The sequence below is a fragment of the Ambystoma mexicanum genome, chromosome 7q (genome assembly GCF_040938575.1).
Source record: "Ambystoma mexicanum isolate Mex_15411 chromosome 7q, UKY_AmexF1_1, whole genome shotgun sequence".
NCBI classification, from domain to species: domain Eukaryota; kingdom Metazoa; phylum Chordata; class Amphibia; order Caudata; family Ambystomatidae; genus Ambystoma; species Ambystoma mexicanum.
The window spans coordinates 476,014,040-476,038,331 of NC_090941.1; the positions used below are offsets into that span (position 1 = coordinate 476,014,040).

Sequence of the window (24,292 nt, forward strand, 5' to 3'; positions counted from 1 at the left end):
GTGCTTCATACAAGGCCTATATATGAAGAAGAATGCCAGAAAACGATCTTGCACTAAAAGCAGCTTTGAGATCATGTAGATAGCATTGTGGATTTCCTCTTCATGATTGTGTTTTTTTAATCGGCAGGACCAAATTATAATTCTGTTTAGGATTGCTTGGAAGAAGTAATTCCATTTGCCCATTGCGGTATTGCGAGGAACTGCCACCTGGTAAAGGTTGTAAAAGCCCTAGGTTTTTTGATATATTTTTGAATGAAATAATACAATTATGCAGGTAATTCAATCTCAAAAAGGGTGATCTGCTAATCAAACACTGTTATTTCATTAAACTGTGGAGGAACATTTTGAGGTTTCATTATTGTCCAACAATCTACATTTAAGAGTGCAATGGAAACTTTACCATTCCACAAATAACCTCCTGCAAAAAAAGCGACGGCTTTATGGAAGTCGAGGGGGATTACCCGAATGCAGTGCTTCTTCTATACCAGAAAGAATGTTAGCTTGGAAGCCACTGTTGGCACAGTGGGGACTAACGTCACCCAAAGTAGTGTATAGAGGCGCAAGCCCCAAGTGTAAACAATGCCTTGTGGCACACTCAGGTGATCCAGAGCCATAGCTTAGTTGGCATTGATGGAGACATCCCTGCAAAGGAGGGGGTGGCTTAATAACAACCCAAGCTAGGCTGCCGAATATGCAGACCTCCGTGACCCTTGATAGGGGAGACGTGGTGGAAACAGTGGAGGATGAAATCCCCTTGTGGCAGCCATTCTGTGCCACCTTCACAGAATTACAGTTATGGGCATCGGATATATACGCACAGAGAAAAAGCCATCTGCAGGATACACCGCCTATACACAAAGATGCAGAGACAAATAAGGGTACAGATTCGATTTGGACACAGAACCGCAATAAGTACCCTAGACTACACTCTGTGATTGAGGACGCAAATAAATCCATGGAACAATGCTTGTCGGATGAGGATTTGTTGATGTATTTGGCAGCCACTGAGGTGGAAGACCAGACTGCCCATAAATCGACAATTGACGCAGGGATGATTACGGCCTTTGCCATCACTATGGCCCCTTATGAAATTAATTGAAAATCAAAATGACCAACTTAAAGATCAGACTACTGTAATAGCTATGCTACATACAAAGATACTGTTCGTAGAGGGGTTAATTGCAGCGCTACAAGGCAATTTAGACAAGAACACAGAACAAATTACTAAGATCCTGTGGAGCATATTAGACCCGATAATTATCGAAAAAGCACCGCCAGTTACTTCCTTAACAGAAACAGCAGCCTCTCTTGAAGTAGAGGACTGTATCCTTACATTAAAGATGGACACCTCTAGAGGCGACAATCTTAAGGAGGTAAGTCAAAGTGGATCAGCTGGCCTGGAAATAGTGGAGAACGGTATTGCTAAAGACAGCTGCCTAGAATCTCAAGGCTTGGATAAGATTGTGGAGCAAAAGGGTAATAAATCTCCCTCAGTGGAAAAACATGGAAAAGAATCCCTCCTAGCATCTGTAGGGCCCATCCAGTCTAATCCTCAAAAGAAATATGAGATATTTTCTAAGCTATGAGAAGGGGGGGAGGCAACCTCTATGAAGGAACAAAACGGTTCTCCCCAAACCAAGAGAGAGGCTTTAAAGAGGAAGGTGATGGCAAAACTGAACCAAAAACCAAAACACAGTACTATACAAGACCTAAATCAGTGCAGGCAGTCCTAAAGGAAATCGGGGCTTTGCCCCCGATTAACAAGAAAACTACTATACTGCAAAACTTAGTTTTACCAGCAAATGCAGTGGTTTTTAAATGGGCCACAAGAGTACCTAATGGAAGATCTACAGTTGAGAAAAACAATATCCAAGGTCTATTGATCGAGAACCCGGCAATATCCGAACGAAGTAGAGAAATAGAACAGGAAGTCGAGAACATGGAGGAATTAATAAACCTCTCCACTTACACCGATGACACCGATATGTTGTCTTTGGAACCGAGGAATATGAAGCGCAATCGAGAGGGTCAGGGACTTCAGGATCCAGATAGCCTCTCAGACAAAGATGGGGGAGGCCTCGGATGAAGACGAAGAGGCTTCCAGTTCTGAGGACGAACACGTTGATGAAACCATTGTTGAAAATAATCCCTTTTGTTTAGGAAGGTCGGAACAGCAAAAGTGTGGCAAGATGAGGGTCCACCAAAAGTCAATTAAAAGAGATTTTTATCCTGATAAAAAAGTGTGAGGAAAGATGTGCCAACTCAAGGGTCAAATTTAAGATACTAGAGCAACACAGGAATGATTTAACTGGGCCACGAAACATAGAGGGCGGATTTCCTATACTAGCATCAATGAAGAATATACAGCCGCTTAGAATGACAAAGACTCTGAAAATAAAAGGACTTGCTGAAACATTCAGAATGTCATTGGAAAGGGTTCTACAATAAACTTATCTTGAACCGAGCAAATGTTATGCAACTCATCCACTGGATTCCACCATTAAGGGCAGTTCGTTCTAAGGATTTCCACTTGATCGAGTTTCCAAATGAGCAATGGCACGATAGGGTCGAGATGTACTTCTCGCCAAGAGAGGTAAAGCGTCTTATTACTCCCAATGGGTTTCTCGTTGATGGAACTACCGGTAGAAGATATGTTAACACCAAATACCCATAAGCCTGAAAACAACAAGCAACTATGACAAGAGAAAAACAGGAACAGAAACAGGATAGAAATAGCTTCGCCCAATACCAATTATGCAGGTAACTTGGGGCCAAACAAACCAACTACTTTTCACATTGTGATAGAGAATGAAGGTGGAAACAGGGAACAGCTAACCCCACAGGTGAAAGGATCTAACAAACAAGAAGATGAAGACTGGAGTTGGCTTCCTAGTGCTCTAGCCTCAAGTTCGTAATGTTTAAATAATTTGGAGGATAAGGACTGTAAAGGAACGGTATTTGGCTGCTGAAACACCAGGGGCTTTGTGCATCTTTTCGGTAAGCTCAATCTGAGCTTTGACAGTTATGATGTTATCTGCTTGCATGAAACGTGGCTTAGGGAGGCCCTGATACTGAAGGGATTCAAATACACATTAATCCAGTACAGAAAGGAGCCTCAGGTTGTCCAACTGCTGGGCTGTTAACTGCAATCAAGAGAACCAGCGGCCTCATTGTGGTTTCTATGGTAAATTTGACACCATTGTCCCAGTTTATAACCTTAAAGTATAAAAGTTGTAATGACCCTAGAGGATGGAACCTCTTGATTTGTAATCTTACTGGAATCCCGCATCAACTAATGCAAACAACTTCACTGTATCTTTTTTTATTTTTACTTTCATAATTAATTTTTAATTTACCAGATACACAACTGTTCCCCAATTACCCTCCCATCCCACCCTCCCTTCAGACTCGCAATGTTACAGCCAAGCATATGCATTAATCGTTTGAATTGCCAATATCACATAACAGGGCATTGTAAAGTTCATTACGGTTCACCGCCGAGTTTGTCGAGTGGCACCAATCTGACCACTCCTATCCATGCTCTGGGGTAGATGTAGGGGCCAGTGTTGCCAGGGCAATATCTGCCTGGTATTGTCTGAAAGCAGCAACTACCTTAGCGTTTTTAGATGAAGAAGCCGTTAGGATCTTAGGCCTAATTAGAGATACTAGTACTGAGGCAATTAATAGAGAAAATCCAGAAATACTTATCCAACGACTTGAGCGACTCATTAGGAGAGAGATCTCACAGAAACTTCATGCTACTACTTTAACGCAGTACTATAAGGCCAAGAGAATCCCGAGAGGACTTAGAGTATACCTTCGTCCGACACTTTGCAAGGACAACAAGGAGTTTGTAAAACGTTGGGAGCACATCCTAAACAAATGTTCCCTTGATCTGATATTACTTACCATAGAGGAACTCGCAAAATCACTCCATATCATCAACCAAGAGATTGAAGAAGTCTCTACGCAACTCTTGAAACTCAAAACTGCATCTGAACTTCAAACAATCTTGGAAGACACCAATAATAAGCTCGATAGCTATAAACGGGACATTGAGCAACGAAAGATTCGGAAATTCCGGCGAGACACATTAGACTATGCCAGAGAAATAGTATATACTTGGCAAGAATACTATAGTAACCACAAACCAAGACCTGGTCCATCTGGAGTTCCTAAGAACCCATCTCCTGACAATAATACTGACAGCAGTGACATTACAAGTGGGGAACAAGAAGAACAACCCAGTACAAGTACAGCAACTCCAACCAACACCCTCATAGTGACGGGCAGTACTATTCCAATCCCAAAGATAATAGATGCATCCATTCCAACAATCCCGGCGCAGCCTTTTTTAGGAGACGCCCGACCAGAAGAGGGCAAAAGAAAACCACGCCAAAAAAACAAATAGACTCACCCCTGATCATTAATATCTCTTCTAGACAGCTATCTAAAACCCAGACTGATACGCTTAGTCTTGGGATATCATTTATCCCCACGAACTCAACTAACCTGTTTGAAGAAGAAGTTAACCTTTTTAAGTTGATACGCAGAATGGAACTAAAAGTCTTTTTTGATAATCTGGGAGAAATAACCCCAGCCAAAAAACATGATTTTCTAGAGATGAAGAACCAGAGTAATTTCCATCCGCAAATTAATAATCCACTCCTTAATCTCTTCAAAACCAAAACCACTTGTGATCTGAGAAAAATCAAATATGAGACCTCTACTCAACAGAATATTCGGCGTCATCAACTCAAACTGATTAAAGAGCTTGCCGACGACACTTCTATCACAATTAAATAAGCCGACAAAGGGGGAGCCCTTGTACTCATGGATACAAATCTATACAATACGGGTTGTCTTAAACTACTGGACGATAGACAGACTTACTTATTGTTAGATAACGACCCTACAAATGACATCAGCACCATCATCAAACAGACAATTGAAAAGGCTAGTACGATGGATTGGATTTCAGACAAAACGGAAGAATTTTTAATTAAAACTAACCCAATCATCCCAGTTTTCTATGGGTTACCTAAAATTCATAAAGATCCCAAAGACCCGCCCTTTAGACCAATTGTCGCTGGTACTGACAGTATATTTCAACCCCTGGCGGTCTACCTTGATACAGCGCTGCAACCTCTGGTACAGAAAATACCGACATATCTAAAAGATACCACACATTTTCTCCAGAGAATCAATAACTTACAGATCAGCTTTCCGGATCCTCTAATATTCTCTATGGACGTCACAAGTCTATACACTTCAATTCCCCACGATGAAGGTATAGCTGCCCTAGAATGGTTTCTTTTACAACATGATGAAATTCAGATTCAAAAAACCTTTGCTATTGAACTTATCAACCTGATACTCTACAACAATTACTTCAGATTTAATGATAAGTACTATTTACAGATCTCGGGTACCTCTATGGGTTCGGCTGTGGCTCCGTCCTACGCAAACATCTTTATGTTCTACTTTGAGAAAACCTATGTCTTGGATCACCCACATTGGAAACACAGAATACACTGCTGGCTAAGATATATTGACGATGTATTTGGCATTTGGAACGGCACACATCAAGATTTTTGGCATTATATAAACCAATGCAACCCACGAATCAAATTTACTATGTAAATCGGCACACCACAGGTGAACTTTCTGGATGTAACAGTAGAATGGAAAAACATGGAATTAACAACAGTAATGTACAGAAAACCAACTGATGTTAACAGCTCCCTCCATTTCAACAGTTTCCACCTGAGACATTTAAAAGAAAACCTACCGTATAGCCAACTACTACGGGCTAAACGGATAACCTCCAATATATATAAACTTCAGACAGAATTTGATACTATACGATCAAGATTTCTAGAAAGAGGATTCCCGGAAGAAGTAGTGGCTCAAGCTATTTCCAGGACAGAAGCACACCCCCGTGACTTATTACTTAACAAACAACCGAAACAAACTCAGTCAAACCTCATCTACACACTGAAATACTCTGCCCAGAGCTTTCAAGTCAAAAAAATTATCACTAAGAACTGGGATCTTATAAAATCGGATCCTAATCTCAACCGTCTCTTTCCAGCCCCCCCAATGTTAGCATACAAAAGAGGACGGAATTTCAGAGACATGCTAATCAAAGCTGAAAGACCTAAAATATCCACTCAAAGGACATTGACGAAGTCAAGTAATGGCACTTTTCCGTGCCTAAATTGTCAGCACTGCTCGAACATCATCAAAGGCAATCACATCAGACATCCGAACAATGGTATAAAGATTTTCCTAAAAAACTTTGCAACCTGTGACTCCAAAAATTTCATCTACACCATTAGATGCCCTTGTGGGAAATATTATGTGGGGAAAACCAGTAGAAAAGCCAAAGAAAGATGGACTGAACATAAGTCCCAGATTCGAACAAAAAATGTGAAGTCACCTGTATTCCGCCACTTTAGAGACAATAAGCATAACATCTCGCAAATGAGATTTGCAATACTGGAAGTATTACACCCCATCCAACGAGGAGGTGACCTACCCAAACTTTTGGCACAAAAAGAATTGTACTGGATTCATAGACTAGATGCAATGACCCCACTCGGTCTAAATGAAGACTACTATTTAGGTCCATTCATTTAAAGAATACCTACGTTAAATTTTCTCTTTCCGTTCATCTTCATCAATGTCTCTTTAAAAACATTTGATAGGATTGTTGGTCAGAATTATCATAACCACATTATAAGACTGTGAACCATTTAACTTGGACAGTTGGATAGAAATGTAAAAATGTTTTCAAAGTTTATACATATCCAGTCATTCCGTTGACTCTATCTCGGAAATGTACAACCTGTACAATTGATACTCCCTTCACTAGACTGTGAACCAGACGTGTGGGCAGAATGGCATTGGTTGGTTGCATAACAAGAATGTACCTAACTATTAATATCAACTATGTTTACTACTACAACTATTGATAAGGTCTTCAACCACTTTGGACCCTAAAACTCAGATCTCACATGCAGGACTATAATCAGAAAAAATCACAGTCCGCCATTTTATTTTGTCTTCTGACCCCTATAGTATACATAGGTCGATGTATAATCAACATCCATCAATTGTTTCTAGTCAGGCATTCGTAATGGCCATAGTAAGCTCCTTGGCCCTCCTATGGTCCTTCAGCCTCCAGGTCGTGCCTAGAACATCTCACTTTTCTAGTTCTACACTATTCATGACACTTTAAATGCGTGGACGTTGTTCCACATGATTTTAAGCTTAGTCATCATGAGCTCTTACCTTCACATGAATGATATTAGTTCCAACCATCAAGGGTCATGCACATATTGGACATTGCCATTCCCCTAGAGGTCGTATTGTTATATTTCCTTCACCCCGACACTAGGTTTGTTTACATGTGGCGTCATGCACGCGCTTGCGTGATGACGTCACATTGTAAACACGCCGCGGTCCGTTCTTCTTTTTTCACTCGACTGATTAAGTTCTTATAGCCCTACCTGCCCCTGTTGAGCATCTTCCCATAGGAGGCTAATTAGATTCCATCTTGTCTAATTTTCATCCATCTGAGCCTGGAGCTCAGCGTACAGTATGACGTACCACACGCAAGCGCGTGATTACGTCACACTACTAATTACTTTATAAACAGTGGCGGCACTCAACATGGAGTCGAGCAACCCTTCGGCAGCTGGTCTCCATGTGTGCCACACTGACATACACTAGGTAAGAATGTTAGTCTTCCTATACTGGCTCGACCCAGGATTCTTTTTCAGAGCAAAGCTTTCGAACACCCTGTTCACTTCCTCTGTCCATTACTGAGACTCTACCTTCGTTTTTCAGTCCACTTTTTCTCAGCGCTCCAGTCCTGAGTAACCTCCAGACCACTTGCGGTTTTTGACTACCACTTCCCCTCAGCTACCTTGATACTGGTCAACCGCGATACCGCTGTAAGTGAATCATTACTGTCTTAACTTATTCTATCCTCACTATGTCACTTACAACGGTCTAAATAGACGTCTTTGATGTCTATTCTATTTCTACAGATAAGGACTTACCATCAAAGACCCGCTGTCTTGTTTAGATGAAGGCCTGGGATTCCCGTCCCAGACCACCTTTGTTCTCTTGAAGAACCTCCTTCATAAAAACACACAAGGTTAGACTCTTTAAATAGTTGCACAGTTTCTTACCTTGTCATATTAGAACTTCAGTGAATTCACTATCAGTAGTTATTCTATATATTTTTTCTATATATTTCCTCATTCGATCACAGCAGAGAAGATACTATTAACCTAGTGAATTTACCATCAGTTTCTATACATATTAATGAGGGACAGGTTGTCCTCTTGTGGGTTAGTGTATACTCTGTACATTTAAAATGTCAAACGTTCTGCCACATATGTAATCCTTGTATGTCATGGGTTATTGTGATACATATCCTGATCTAAAATGAGTTATTTAGAAATGTTGTTGAACAAACGTTGTTGGTGTAAATAGATTCCTAATGTACATATTATATATATTTTTTCCTAGATACCTTTGTTATTGCCCCGATGAAGAGTGTTGTAGCACTCGAAACGCGTTGGGCCTTCCACAGCTTCAACATCAAGAATAAACAATGAAGAATGGTTCTTGTAACCTTATCTGATTCAAAGTCATTTTTTTGAACAAATTACCTTTTTCTATGTATTACCATTTACAGATCTTCTTGAATTTATTAAGAAACATTACTTGTTAGATAAATCTAATTGTTGGTCTGGTATTCCAGTTATTAGATAGTGTGCAGGGGACGTAAGTTCCCGGCTTGGGAACTTTTATTCTCTTCATTGTCTGAAGCGGGGCCAGTAGTCAAAAGGGCGGCTGGAGGCAGGGAGTGTGGAGGCGTACCTTGTTTCCCTCTGTTCAGATAAGTTCATGCCTTCCACCCACTTCAGGAATGTGGGGGCGTTGGATTTCCCCCACACTCTAGCCACTAGGTACCTAGCATCGCTGAGGCCATGCCTAAGAGTTTTTCAGTGTGGGTACCTCCTTCAATCAGGGCTAGTAGCCAAAGTTTCAGAGAGTATTCCCTCAGTGATGGTGTCATATCGGACATTGCTCCTTCTATGCTTGTCCAGAACGATCTGATGCGTGGGCAGCACCAAGCAATGTGAAAGAAGTATGCAGATTGTGCGCTGCATCTTTTACAGTCAGAAGATCTCTCGGGGAAGAACCTGCTCAGGGTGATGAGGGAGTAGTAAACCTGGTGGATACATTTGTACTGAATTAGCCGGTGTCAGCAGTTTAGAGATATATAACAGGTTTGCATGTAGATAGACTTCATTGGTCCTCGCTCAGTGGCTCCCCGAGAGCTGTCTCCCATGTGTTTTTATACCTTTGATTCTTCACACTTTTCCCACTTCTGATTAATTTATAAATAGTAGATACTAGTTCCCTAGAGGGCAGGGGTTGTGTAATGTAGCACTGGGCTGGGTGTGGGGAGGGGGCTAGAGGGAAGTCGGGCCATTTGTTCTTGAGTATACCCCTTAGTCTGTAGTAGTGAAGCAGAGTCACAGCGTTATGTTCTCCCCTTGCCCTTAGCTCCTCCCTGAGTACAAATTGGTCATTATGTACAATGTCACCAAGGGACCACACACCTAGTGTTTAGAAGTGTACTCTAAAGGATCTTTCGTGTGTGAGTGGAATCCCTACTATATTGTAAATTGGTAGTCCTGGTAGGTAGTAGGGAGTGGTCTCGAGCAGATGACATATCCTATCCCAGGCTTTACAGGTGGGACCTCCCCTTTCGGAACGGTTTCCCTGTTGACCCATAACATGCCCATCATTGCGTCTGGAGCGGTGATTGCCATTCCTAATTGGGAGTGAGGTGAATCTGGGCTAGGAGGATTCCATCCGGCAATGTATTGTGCCTGGGCTGCCAAGTAATATAAATACATATCCAGGTATTCCAGGCCGCCTTGTTCATATCGGCGTGCAAGGGTTTCGTAGGCTATGCTAAGTTGTTTCCCAGCCCAGACCAGTCTTGTCATCAGTCTCCTAACAACGGACCAATAGCGCGCAGGGGGCCATAAAGGTACATTATTGAAGATAAATAGGAGTTTCGGAAGAATTACCATCTTCACCAGTGCTATGCGGGCTGCTTGGGATATGGGGAGTAGTATCCCCGCTTCTATGTTCTGCTCTAGGGCCTCCAGAGTTTTTATGTAGTTGTCCCGGTATAGGTCCTCTGGTGCAGTGGAGACCGTGATTCCTAAGTAGCGTATCCTTTGGGGACACCAGCGAAAACCGTGCCCCACGTCTGTTTGCTGTACGGTAGGGGTCAAGGGAAGGACCTCTGACTTGTTCCAATTAATTCTGAGCCCTGACAGCTCTCCAAACCTAACCACTTCCTGTGTTAATGGGGTCAGGTCCTGCAGAGGGTGCTTAACATATAGAAGGATATCGTCCGCGAATAGGAACACAACAGCGAGGTGTGTGTGTGTGTAGGCGAAAATCCCTCTGTGTGCGCGCAGTTCCCGAATGTGGCATGCTAAGGGCTCCATAGCGAGGGCAAATAGTACTGGGGAGAAAGGGCAGCCCCGACGCGTGCCGCGCGTGGCGTTGATGTGCTCAGAGATCTTACTGGTTGTGTTTATTGCTGCTCTGGGGGCCGTGTATAATATTTTGACCCACCGAATATATGTTAACCCAAACCCAGATCGCCGGAGCACCTCGAAGAGGAAAGGCCATTTGACAGAGTCAAAGGCCTTTTCAGAGTGAAGATCCGCTATCGCCATTGGTACCTCTGGGTTTGCATTGTGCTTAAGGATGAACAGGCGCCGTAGGTTATGCTGGGTAGAGCGGCCCGGAATAAATCCAGCTTGGTCCAGAAGGACCAGCGCTGGCATGTATGGGAGAATGCGATCAGTGAGTATTTTAGCTAGAACTTTATTATTGGTGTTGATAAGCGATAATGGGCGGTATGATGATAATTGTTGGGGTTTTTCCCGGGCTTTAGGAGCACAGTCTCAAGGCTGATTTAGTGGATTCCGGAAGGGAACCGCTGGAGAATGCGCTTTCATAAATACCCAGAAGGTGGGGTAGTACCAGATCTTCATATGCTTTGTAAAGTTCAGCTGTTATCCCATCCGGCCCGGGAGCCTTTCCACTAGGGAGTGATTTCATAGCCTTGCGGATTTCCTCTTCAGCATTAGGGTCATTAAGGGAGCTGGGTTGATCTTTGTCTAGCCAACCCAATGCCACTTCGTCTAGGTACTGTCAGCTCATCATGTCCAGGCTTAGGACGTGATGTGACTAGCTGATTGTAGTATTCCCGAAATTCATTATTGATCCCTTGCAGATCTTTGACAGGGTTCCTGTCGAGGCTTTCAACCTCGGCTAAGCTGGTGGATCGCTGTTCCTTCCTAATAGCCCACGCCAGACTTTTACTCGGACGGTCCCCCTCCCTGTATCTTGTCGCAAGGATTGGGTCCCCTACGTATCTCTCCTCACTGATGGCTAATTGTAGGAGTTCTTCCCTGTGGGTCTGCAGCTCGCGGCGGAGCTCAGGGGGTGTCTGCGTTGCCCTGTTTGCTCTCCCCCTCCCTGATCATATCTTCCAATACCTGCATGGACCTTTGGAGGGCTTTAAGTACCTGCCCTCTTTGGAAATACAACACCCCCTTAGGTAAACCTTAAATGCTTCCCATATTGTACCTTGATCAGGAACCAGCTCTACATTGGCCTGGAAAAAAGTCTGTATATCCTGTCCTATCTCGGACCGAAAATGCCACGTCTTCTAGGGCAGAGGCTCTAAATCTCCACCAAAGGAGATTTGGAGGGCTTGTAAGGGCTGCAATGCGAACCAGAACAGGTGAGTGGTCGGATAGAGTCTGTGGGAGGATAGATGCCTATGTTGTTTTCCAGAGAACAGGGGGCGGGGGTGACCATTATGTAGTCGATCCTAGACAAACTACCGTGCACTGCCGAAATGAACGTGTACTCCCTAGCATCGGGGTGCTGGGAGCGCCAGTCGTCGTGTAGGTCGTGGTACAGGGAAATGGTGGACCATACCTTAACTGCCATTGGGAGGGTTGTTTGGCAAGTTGTTGATCTATCCAATTCTAGTGTAAGAGCCAGTTAAAATCACTGACCCATATAATCCTGTAGCCGGGGAACTTGTGTATGTGTTTAGCGCATTGGTGAAAGAACTCCGGGGAGGATGTGCTGGGTGCGTATATGTTTATGAGTAGTAGTTTAGTGCCAGGTAGTTCCCCAGCAAGTATTATGTACCTACCCTAATCTCTAATCTGCTCGTGCAACCTGTATTGTAAGGTTTCGTGGATGTAGGTTGCTACACCTTTGTAATGTGATGTATAGGATGATTTGTACCTGTGGATGTCCCATCCTGCCAGTCTAGGGAGGGGGCCCCTTTGGCAAGGTGCGTCTCTTGTAGGCATAATACGTTAATCCCGTGGTTTCTGCCGTAGTTTGCAATCAGTTGTGTTTTCTTTGGATTAGTGAACCCCCTTATATTCCCTGACAGTATCGACATCGCCATCCCTTTCTTCCCTCCTACTGTGTGCGTAGCCATAGCACTCGTAGAGTCTTAGTGGTGAAAAACGTGATCTGGACAGTGTGAGCATAAATTGTGAATTTCGTTGTGTTTATGTGTATTGGCCTTTGCGAGTTGCATGAGTCATCGAGAACCTATTGCCCAAGTAACCATTAACAGTAAACAAACTAGCCAATGACTTGGCTTCGGTGTCCGGTTAAAGTTTCGACTACAAATGATCGAATGCAATAGGGTCGACGCAATAGGACCGAAAACAAAAGGGTCGAATTTTTATTGTAGTGCCACTCTCTTCCCCCGTTGCTGCCCAGTGCTGATGGTTATTGAGTCCGGGGGGACAGGAACACTCGTCCCGGTGGTCGGCCCGGAGGTTTTATAGTAGGCGGGTAGTAAATGAACCACTGAGAGGCCAGTGCTAACAAGTCTTGCGGCGTTGCCACACTCAGCTGTATTGTTTGCTTGGATAAGGTTGCCGGGCGGTACCTTAGGTGGCAAGGGGGTCTGGGCCTGTCTGAAGAGTTGCAGTTCCACAAGGTCACTGTTGCCTGGATTACCTGGCGTGGGCCGTGTTAAGCAGGCCAATCCTAGTGCCCCGGCTGTGGAGGGATCAGCGGGGGACACCTGTGGGGTCCAGGGCAGTTGTTCGAGTTTCAGAAGGGGTTGGGCCCAGTGCGATCTTAAGGGCGATATATCCTGGGTGCAGTGTCCTTCCTGCAATGAGTAGGTGGTCGGGCACGCGAGACGGTGCGGGGACCGCCCCCCCCAGCCGTGCCCAGGGCAGCTTTCCACAACGTGCCTTGAGTATGGAGCAGGTAGTTGTAGTTGCTGGTCACCAAGCAGCAGGGGGCTTCCCACAACGCGTCATGCTCTCCCGCAGATACACCCGTCAAGGCTGTTGCTGTCAGCGAGTGTAATGCTGCTTAAGTCCTGGTGCACTGCGCACGTGACTGTCTGAGAGACATGGGCTCACCCTATATGACAATACAATGTGGGTATAATAGTACGTTGGTGTGGAGGGACCGAATAGCGGCCTGAGTAGGGAGAGGATATAGTTTTTGGGGTCTTCAAGGCCTGGGTGCAGAGGCAAGGACTAGTTTGCATCAAGCGGGGCTGAATACAGGGTCTCCTCAATTCACCCTACCTTATCAGTGTTGTGGTGCCTGGTCAGGCCCGTCCTCCGATGTCGTGTAGCAGACACAATGTGCGGCGGCAGGGTCCAAATGGGATCAGGCAGCCTCAGGTGCTGGGCAGGAGCGGGTCCCTGCAGCAAGGCGCCCCTGTTGGTGCAGTTCACAGGGCCGACCAAGGGGTCAAGGGGCCTGGAAAATGTTAGCCCCCTCACAAGCTCCTGGGCCACGGCAGTCTCATTGCAGGCAGGGAGCGCAGGAGAACCGACAGCCGAGGGAGTGGTCGAGTCCGCCCCCCTCTGGGGCAGAGAGCGAGGCGGGTAACAAGTTGTGCCCCGAGTAGCCGAGGTGATTCAGGGTCGCCTCCATTTGCGGCCAGTTGCGGGAGCGGTGTTCACGGGCACTCAGTGTGATGGCTCCGCTCCTCGCCGATGCCCAGGGTCAGGCCGTGTTCCGTAGAAGCCCGGGCTGAATCTCCGACGATAGAGTGCCTGGGCCGTCCAGGTCATTAGGATCTGTGGGCTGGGGGGCCTCCCATGGGGTGACTCAGGCCAGCATGTGGTGAGGCCGGCATTCACAGCGGCAGTTGCTCCCGCACAGAACCGGAATCCGGGGGCTCCGCACAGTCCTTGAACCAACCGGGCCGGGTCCCAACCCCCTGAATGGTTATGGTGGGTCAGGGCATGGACCCAGAAAAACGCTTGGTCGCCCACCTCGCTGGCAGAGGGGGTGGCTTCAGCGAATGCAGCTGTAGCTTGCTGAGAGAGAGGAGGCGGCAATGCGTAGATTGTTGCCGGGTTTAGGAAGGCCGCCCTGTGATGCTGGAAATGCATCGGAGGGACAGAGCCTCCATATCCTTGTCCTTTACTGCTTTTTATCATGTGTTCTGTCGTGTTTTCCGAGCAGGAGTTCATGTGGGACTCCTGGCGGTGCAGCTCTCTCTTTTGGTTTGGTGTACATATCCATCAGATACCCTTATGGCACCCATGGGTGGGGGTACAACCCTGTACCTCTAGTGTATGTTTTTGGGCACATGTGGTTGACCCACAGAGCAGTATACGGGCTGGTGGCAGCTCCGTGCTGAATTGACTGGTGCCCTGAGCGTCCTCCATTTTGGGATGCCCAGGCCCTGTCATTGGAATCAGTAAATTCCTGATGCAGACAAGATGGCCCCCGTGGCCTATTGCCTTCCTTCGCCTGTTACCTTGATCTTCCTGAAGTCCCGGGAAGCTCTGACTCTGTCCCTTCCCCCTGACTGGCTGTTTGGTGGAAGTTCCATATATGGTAGTGTGGGGGAAGTGCCGACCAGACTGGCTGGAGCCTTCCCAACGACTGTATGTTGTGGGTACACCTGTGGGTGGGACCTGGGTGAATGGAGTGTGTGACGAATCTACACTTCTTGTTGCGGATGTCTGGTATCTGGTGTTTGACACAATGACTGAGAAAGTCCTGCCCGAAACTGGTATGAATGCAGTGTGTAGTGTTGAATGGCATGGTACTTGTCCGAATCCACATTCTGTGTTGTGAGTGTCTGGATGGAGAAGAATGGCCTGAATGCACCATTTGCCTGATTGGCTGACTGACTGTTGAATGCCCTTCTAAGTGATTGGATGCCTGAGTGTGACCCAGCAGAATGAATGGGAGATCAACAGTATATCTGGGGACCTCTCACTGCTAGGAATCGTGTTCAGATGCTGAAGTCCAAACTACGAAGAGTAACTGGAGTGAAACTGAAGTTTGACCTTGAAGCCCTGCTGGAAAAGAAGAATTGCTGTGGCTCTCCGTCATCAATCTGAGAGCTGCTGTGTCTCCAAGGACTGACTCAGAGAGGACCTGGTAAGGCGCCCTCTTTCCGAGCTACGATGGACCATTGTGCACCAGCTGCTCTTTGCCAAAACTCCCTGGTAGACAGACCTACGAAAGGCTGCTGACCGGAGATGGGGACTGCCGCAGAATCCCAAAGAGAAGCGCCCGGACTTTTGTCTGCCACCGTTGATGACCGCCGTCGCCGACCGGAGCCTCCATGCTCCTGTTACCTAAGAACCTTCGATTCAAGGACGCGCTCTACCGCACCGCCGCCCGACTTATCCCGCCGGAGAAGGCCATGGCATTGTCGCGCCGAGGAGCATCCGCCAGCAGGTTTCCCGCCACCCAAAGACCACAGAAACGCTGACGACTCAACGCTCTCGCTGGGCCACAGTTCTTTAAACTCTTTGCGGTCCAGAACTATCGACCTCAAGTTGGCCGCACGCCTCTTCCTTGCAGGACGTTTACGCTTCCCTGTCAAGGAGCACCGCTAAGAAAGAAGCTGCCACTTTACCGCCGTAGTGCACTCTGTTCTTTGCTGGACGTTCGACGACCCATGACTCCTGCCTTAAAGGGAGGGCACTCAAGAAGGGCCGTCGATTCCCCGGCGAGGAACGCTATAACGCCAGGTACTTTGGGGTTGCTGAACTAATGGAAAGACTCCTGTGAACAATATATGGACTGGGCTTGTGAAATATCTTTATTCTACAGGTTGCCCAGGTGGGGCGGATCTCCACACAGAGCTGTCTATTGGTAGAGGCCAGTATTTTGCCAATTGTTCTAACCAACTGCTTTCCTCTTATATCTATTGTTGGTTTCCTTTACAAACTGATTTGTGTGACATTTAACCGTACACTTGATGCACTTTAAAGAGATTGTATAGTAATTGTGGTACCACGTAGAACTGTATAGATTTGCCATTATAGATAACCAAGTACAAAGTGAGTTATCGTGATATTGTAAGACTGTGTTTAATTTTAATACAGTGTGCGCACATTCCGTTGTGGTGCTTGGGGACTACACTGTACTTATGAATTAGCCTGCATCACCTCCTGAGAAGCTAGGCCTTGATTGCTCGACCAGCGCTACCTTATAGAGAATCTTGGCTGGGGTCCTCTGTGCCTCTCCTCTGCCATATAGCGAGCAGGCGTACAGACACCCCCCTCTGGTCTTTACATGCCCCTGCCCTAGTCTCGGTGCTGGTAATTGCGCAGAGGCCGCGGCTGAACAGCGTTTCACCCCGCTCCTCACGACCACATTTCAGGGGAACTTTTTAGTTCAGAGGGTGCCCCAGAGTTTCAGAATAAAGCTGGCGATCTCCAGAGGGTGAGCGGGTCTGTATAGAGGAGGATTTTTTGTCAGGATATCGTTGCCTTGGTCGGAGCCTCTCAGGCAACGACCATCTTGATTAGCCGCGCAACAGCGCCCCCTCAAAAAACGCCCCTGTTTCTCTCATGAACCAGATCGATGAAGCCAGGGCCACTTGGAATAATCTCGATGTTATAGTCTGTGGATACCTGAACATCGACTGTTTTAATAAGGATTTGGAGCTGATAAAAGACCTGCCCAAGAATGTGACACCTAGTATACAAAGAGGTCTTCTTTGGAGGGAGGAACTAAAGAGGAGAAACATCAGTCTCATTAATGGCCACATTAGGGGAGATATTCCACCTTCAAGAACATTTCATTTCAGATAATCTCCATGATAAACTGGAGAGTTTAGAGGTGATTGTCACTGGTGGGTCGGACCACTTTGGGCCACCTTTTGGGTCTCCCCATGCTGCTTCAGGGCTGAACCCCATTAGGGGGCCGCGTACACTAACAGCAACTAGACTGAACTGCAACATCCCAGCCAGACATTGTCTGCCGAAAGTTTAGCTGGCGGGCACTGCTCTCCCTGAGCATACTAACAAGCAACATCTTGCAACAGCTGTGGAGGAGAATAGCGCAGCAGCAGTTACATGGTTCATAGCTTGACACATTCTGCACCAGATCTTCCTGAACCCCATTGATAAGACAATAACCCCACTATTCCTGGCAGATACCGACCAGTAATCAGCAAGCCTGCGACTAGAGCCAGGCCCCTTCAAAGCTCACAACTCGGACATTGAAAAGCTGATGACATCCATATAGTCTCCTGTGACCATCAGTCCTCCGGCACGGATTAGCGTGGAACCCCTCAGGACTCTGCATACACCATAACACACAGCACTCCCTCCCTCTGCAGCGGCTGCCCCGATCCTCCTCAGGACCCAAAAAGTACTATCTTTTTTTTTTTATTTGTTTTGCTTTAAGCCTTTACAAAGATGATACAAAATATTTAGTAAAAAACAAAAGCACATAAAAGTTACATTACATGTCATAATTTTCCACCAGCCCTGTCATTTTTCTGTTTTTTTTTGTTGAATCTATGTTTTGAGTACATTTGTCCTTTACTTTATCATGTTAGATAATCAATCCACTTTCTGTTATCACCTGGATGGCTGCAAACGTCAAAGCTGCATTGCTTCCTGAGGTAATTCTGTCCCAAAGGAAGTCTGAAATTATATCTTCCACTCTCCATACAAAGTCTCTGAAAAGTCTTAGTCGTTGAATCCATGTACCTTCACATTCCATTAAAACATGTCTTAATGTTTGTTTGGCAGGATTGACACAGATTGAGCATAGTTTTTTTGCTACATCCCCTTGGTTGCGCTTTTCCAAAACAGCCCCACACTGGACAAGATTCAGTCTCATTCTAAGAAAGTCTGAGCGCAGTTTCCTGCGTACTATCACTGCGACGAATCACCTGGTGGTCGGCACTACTATGGTAAACCCCAAGAGGCAGGCCAGGAAGGATCAGTTTGTTTGCCCTGACCAGCCCCGATCGCCTCCAACAACCTCCCCAAGCCAACCTCTGTCCCAGCTAGATGTGGCCGCCCTGAACAAAACGCTACTCTCCCTAAAGAGCAGTACGGACAACCTGGGGGCAAAAATAGATGCTCTAACATGCAAAGTTGACTTCTCCACTATACAAATAAAGTATGCGGTCGCATGACTGAAGCTGAACAGCGGCCAGGGGATGGCGAAGAGAAAGTGGCCACCCTTCAGCGAGAAATGGTGGAAATGCAACATATGGTGAAGAAGGTGATGGCCGAAAATTAGGATTTGGAAGGACAATCCAGACGAGATAATGTTTGGATACTTGGCATACCAGAGTCGACTGCTATCGACAATATGGAGAATTTTGTAGAAACACTGCTGGTGGAAGTCCTGGGCAACCCCCCACTAACGGCGATGTTCATGGTTGAGAGGGCCCAGCAATCACATACCACTCGGCCCTCCCAAACCCCCGGGCACCCCGGAACGCCTGATCATAGCCAAAATCTTTAGCTACAGGGACCGAGATATTATCCTCTGCACCGCCAGGGAAAAGGGTGAGCTACGCTTGGGCTCCTCCACAATTCAGTTGTTCCCCAATTTCAGTCCAGGGGTGTAGGACCAGCAAAAAAAGTTCCAAACAGCTAAAACTACCCTTCGCAAAAAAGGAATTAGATACACGATGCTGTTCCCCGCCAAACTTCGGGTACAGCATAATGGGTCCTATTTCTTCTTTACCTCGTCTGAAGCAGCGGAGCGCTTTGCATCAAACTTACCTGATCCTGGAGGATACCCGGGTCGCTCTCTGGATCATCCTTGAACGACCATAGCACCAAGGTGACCCCTATTATGTTCTTTCATCAAAGGTTAAATTAAGGCTACGGAGCACCTTGAGCATGGCCCAGTGGTGACGCAATAAGGCCGCTGCCAGACTCAGCACCTTGGCCGCCCTTAGCGCACCACTACCCGCAGACACTGTGGTTTGTTCTGAAGATGTATGGGACTAGTTAAGGGAAGAGGGGTGAGTTGGGAGCCGGTAGGTTACTGTTTCTGGCGTGGGAGGGATTGCGGAGGGGGGAACCCACCGTACTGGTGAGCTTGTTTAATGGTTCCAGTTATTAAGGGTTCAAGAAGACACTCGAAGACTCACACAGTTCACAATGGTATAACACAATCAGCCGCAACAGATATCACAACACACGATCACACTGCATATTCCACGACAATAATTGCCACAACCCCAACAGGGATATGACTAGCCCGATAATGGGCGGACGGCCTGGGACGACACTGACAATTCTCTCCTGGAATGTAAGGGTGCTCACCAATCGGAAGAAATCACAATTAATTGCGAACTATAGCTGAAACCACAGGGCGAACATATTATGCCTACAAGAGACACACTTGACTCGAGGCACTCCCCTCCCCAGGCTACCAGGATGGGGCATCCATGGATATGATTCTTCCTACACCTCACACTCCAGAGGCATAGGCATTTACATACACGGCACACTACGACATAGACTACATGAGTAGATCAAAGATGAGGAGGGGCGATTCACAATACTTGCGGGAGAGATACTTGGCACCAAACTCCTCCTGATAAATGTCTATTTGCCGAACACTCACTCACCTGAGTTCTTCCACCACTGTGCCAGGCACATTCACAAGTTGTCAGGGTACGAGATCTTTTGGGCAGGTTACTTTAACCTCTCCCTTACGCTAGACCTTGATAGATCTGCAACAACACAACTGACTCTTCTACAAGTGGTTAATGCATCGTCCTCCTTTTCTCAATACCACGATCTTCTTGATGTGTGGCGGAGCAAACATCCAGACGTCAGAGAATACACATTTTTCTCTGGGGTACATGGCAGTGCGTCCAGGATTGAATATATAATGGCCACCACCCCCATACTTCGGAATGTCACCGAGACAACCATACTCCCCCAGACTTTGTCCGATTATTCACTGGTATTGGTCCGCTTTGTGGTCTCCAAGTGTCCCTCAGGCCCTCTTCGTTGGCAATTTAGAGACACTGCCCTCGAGGACGTGGCATTTTGATCCGAAATATAGCAGGATATTCGTACTTACTTCCAAGCTAATGAAAGATCAATCCCTGATCAAGGCATAATCTGGTTAGCCTTTAAAGTTTATATAAGTAGATGCTGTATCTCGAAAGAGGGACAGGAGCGGGGGGGCCCTGAAAGCCATACGCCGATCCATGCGAGTGTTGGAGAACAGAATTTGTGAAGTGGTGAATAGACGGGGCATGCTGTTTCTGTTTATTTGACTCATGAATTGTATTTCATTGCTTCTAATGTATTCTTTGTTGTTTTATGTAAAGCATTTTGTCGTAAAGCGCTACATAAAATTAATAAATACAAATACAAATACTGGACACACCTGAGCTACGCTGTGAACTTCCCTCACACAGGGAAGGGCTTCTACATTTGGCAAATAGTGAAGAAAAGTTTGTTGGGGATCCATTACTAGCAGTGAAACACAGGGAGGGGGAGCGACCAAGTAAAACCCTGGCATGGGCAATTCGCAAGGAACACCAAACCACCAGTATAGCAGAGATCGAAAACCAGAATGGGGCTCTTATAAGACCTGCAATGGATCAATAGTGAATTTAGGGAATACTATGAACAGTTTTAGATATCTCGCCCTACCCCTGGACACGATGAGCTGACACAATATCTAGATGAGATAGCCCTTGGGTGGTTAGATCAGGGCCAAGGGAGTGCTCTCAATGACCCCATTACAGAAGAAGTGGTACGCAAAGCAATAACATCTCTACCTAGTGGGAAGGCCCCTGGACTGCTTGGCATAACAGAATTTTATAAGGCATACGCAGAGTTGGTGATTCCCCACCTGATGGGTATGTAAGATAGCTCAATGTCCAGCAGATCCGCCCTGGTGACCGTACTTCTAAAACCTGGGAAAAATCCCTGATTATTATCATCATACAGGCCTATATCACTGATCAACACGGACAACAAAATACTAGCAAAGATACGCACAGATCGCATATTTCCTCACATGCCAGCCTTGGTCCTCCCCGACCAAGCTGGTTTCATCCCTGGTAGGTCCACTCAAAATGATCCAAGACGTCTGTTCACCCCAATGTAAACCCCGAGTCACCGATAGCTATTGCCGCCCTAGACGCCGAAAAAGCCTTCGACTCTGTTGAGTGGCCTTTTCTGTTTGAGGTACTTCGCCGTTCTGGGTTTGGGCTCACCTACATCAGCTGTGTAAAACGGCTATTCACGGGCCCACGAGCAGCAATATGCACGAATAGTATGATCTCGTCGCACAGCTACCCCTCATGTGGCACTCGCCAGGGCTGCCCCTTCTCCCCGCTCCTATTTGTTCTTGAGATGGAGCCTTTGGCCTGCCATATCCGAGAACTACATGCACATCGCAAGATTCGCTTCCAAACGCATCTATCCACCTTTTCTTTATATGCTGAGAACATCTTTCTCTATGTCAAGCATCCCTGACAAATCTTAATCCCAGTGACTCAGGAAGTGGTCTGATTTGGAGAATTCTCTGGGCTCAGGATCAATTGGGACAAGTCTGACGTCCTTCCCCTGACCCCGGAGGTGCAGCAGACAGACATGGGTGACAAGTTTTGGTGGTGTCCTCAAGGGATACGATACCTTGGCATCATAGTCTCCACTACACGGGACGGCTTATACAAGGATAACTACATCACCCCATTAGAGATAATAAAACATAAAGTTGAGACATGTATACTGCTCCCCATCACACAGGCGGCGTGCATAGCCCTAGCTAAGATGGTTATACTGCCCAAGCTTCTGTACATCTTTAACAATGTACCAGTATGGTCCCCCTCGCAGTTACTGGAGTCGCATACAAGGCTGATGACCAGACTGGTATGGGCAGGGATCAGCCTAGGATAGCCTACGACACTCTAGTCCGGCCTTAAGAACTCGGCAGTCTGGAATATCCGGATATGTACATATATTTTTTGGCAGCCCAGGTACAATATATAGCCGGTTGGAACGCCTCTAGTTCCGACTCCCCACATTCCCAATTAGCGAGAGCAGTCACCAATCCTGATGCACTAATGGGCACGCTCTGTGGCAATAGAGACACAGCCCGAGAGGGGAGGTTCAGCCCATAGCGGTAACATGTAAAACCTGGGAACGGATGAATCGGCAGTTAGGGACTACCCCCTTCTATTTGCCTGATCTGCCAATATACAACATAATCGAGATTCCACTCACACACAAAAGATCATTCAGAGAACAATTTCAAGCACTGGGAGTACAGACCCTAGGGGACCTAGTACAAGATGTGTGATTTATACTATGGGAGGAGCTCCGATCTAGGGGTGCACATACTGCTGTGACATTGCTTCACTACTGCAGACTATGCTGCGTTCTAAGGAACAAATTGCATAACTTTCAGCAAGCCCCCACCCCCCAGCCAGCGCAATGCTATGTGACTAACCCTGTTTCTACTAGGAAACTTGTGTCTACCATCTACAAGCTGGTTAGAACCGGGAAAGATGCGAAGAAACACTCTTACAAATCCACATGGCAGGCATCACTGGGTAATCCACTGAGTGAGGACCAATGGAAACTTATCTGTATGCCAACCCGTTATATATCCATCAATTGGCGGTACAGATTGATCCATTACAAATTTGTCAATCAGGTATATTACTCCCCACATACCCTGAGTAGGTTCTTCCCAGAGAGAACCCCCGCCTGTAAGAGATCTGCAGCAGAACCAGCTGACTTTCACCACGTTGAGTGGAACTGCCCCAGCAGTAGAACTTTCTGGATCACCATAGAAGAGGCGAAGTCTGAAATGCTACCCCCAACGAGGGACTACTCGCCGGAACACTGGCTAATGGCCCTAATCGAATGAGGAACTTGCACCAAGAAAAAACTGTTGGGCATGGCCACTATAGTAGCCAGGTATCTGGTGGCAAGAACATGGGGTAGACCTAACCCCCCTACATTTCCGAGGTGGTTTGAAAACATGATTCTATGCGAACAGAGGGAGACCAGGTATGCTGCAACACTCCCAGTCTCCAGCCGCCCTTTTGACTATTGGCCTCCCTTCAAACAATATCAATTGGACATCGCTCGGAGAACACGGTCCCCAGAATCCACCCCAGGTCACTGATTAATATATAGCGACCTGAACCCGCAGTGACAGTCACAGTGGGGTGACATAGCTGACACCCCTAAATGCTCCCCATGCGATATCTACACATCCAAAAGAAATATGCACTTTGTTAGGGAGAATTCTCTGTTAAGGCTAATTTCCCAAACCTAGTGAGTCCCCCAGCAGCTTTGCTGGATTTTTGGGGTTTATTTTTTTTCTCCTGCTAAGAGTGAGACTCTTTTTCTCCCAATCTTAGACATGATTTGAGTATGTCCTCTGACTGTAAATGTGTTTTACGGGCTAAGGGGTCTTTCACTCCATAGGACTTCATGTGTTTTTGGTATGTGTGTTGCACAGCACCCTCAGTGCAGTAACACAGGGGTGTCATAGTGACCCCCAAACATAGACTCCATACCCTGGGACTGACTACTGTCTCCCAGGGCATGTAAAGCCACCATTGGCTTTACTAGTCTCAACGTGTGAACAGAACCAGTACAAACCATCATATTGTGGAAGTACTGGTAGGGGTAATTTGATTGCCCCTGGGTCTGTTTTCCAAGGGGGCACTGTCCAGTCCCCCCTTGTTGAGTTTCTGGCTGGTGGCAGTGGATACCACGCAAAATATTCCACCAGAATATTTCCTATGGGATTTTCCCATTCATTTTAAACGCACCACTTTTTGGTGCAATGTTAAAGATACCGCTGGGTTATTTATTTAATATTTATTCCCCGGTTGGGTCTTTTTGCCAGGACTCGGTTTCAAAATGGTGTTTGTGTTCGCCTCTGAAAC

At 46.4% G+C, this 24,292-nt stretch overlaps 1 protein-coding gene across 6 annotated transcripts in view; it reads left to right on the plus strand.

The window, feature by feature from the left end:
* NAA16 (N-alpha-acetyltransferase 16, NatA auxiliary subunit) overlaps positions 1–24,292 on the plus strand; it is a 2,654,788-nt gene that overhangs the window by 1,570,096 nt on the left and 1,060,400 nt on the right. The window contains exon 10 of one of the 6 annotated variants that reach the window (XM_069640528.1): positions 8,545–8,654. The exons of the other annotated variants lie outside the window; for them this stretch is intronic. Within the exon in view, the coding sequence (XP_069496629.1) occupies positions 8,545–8,568 (24 nt within the window). The 3' untranslated portion in view covers positions 8,569–8,654. Of the gene's footprint in view, positions 1–8,544; positions 8,655–24,292 lie in introns of those variants that run through there. 6 annotated transcript variants of the gene reach the window in all.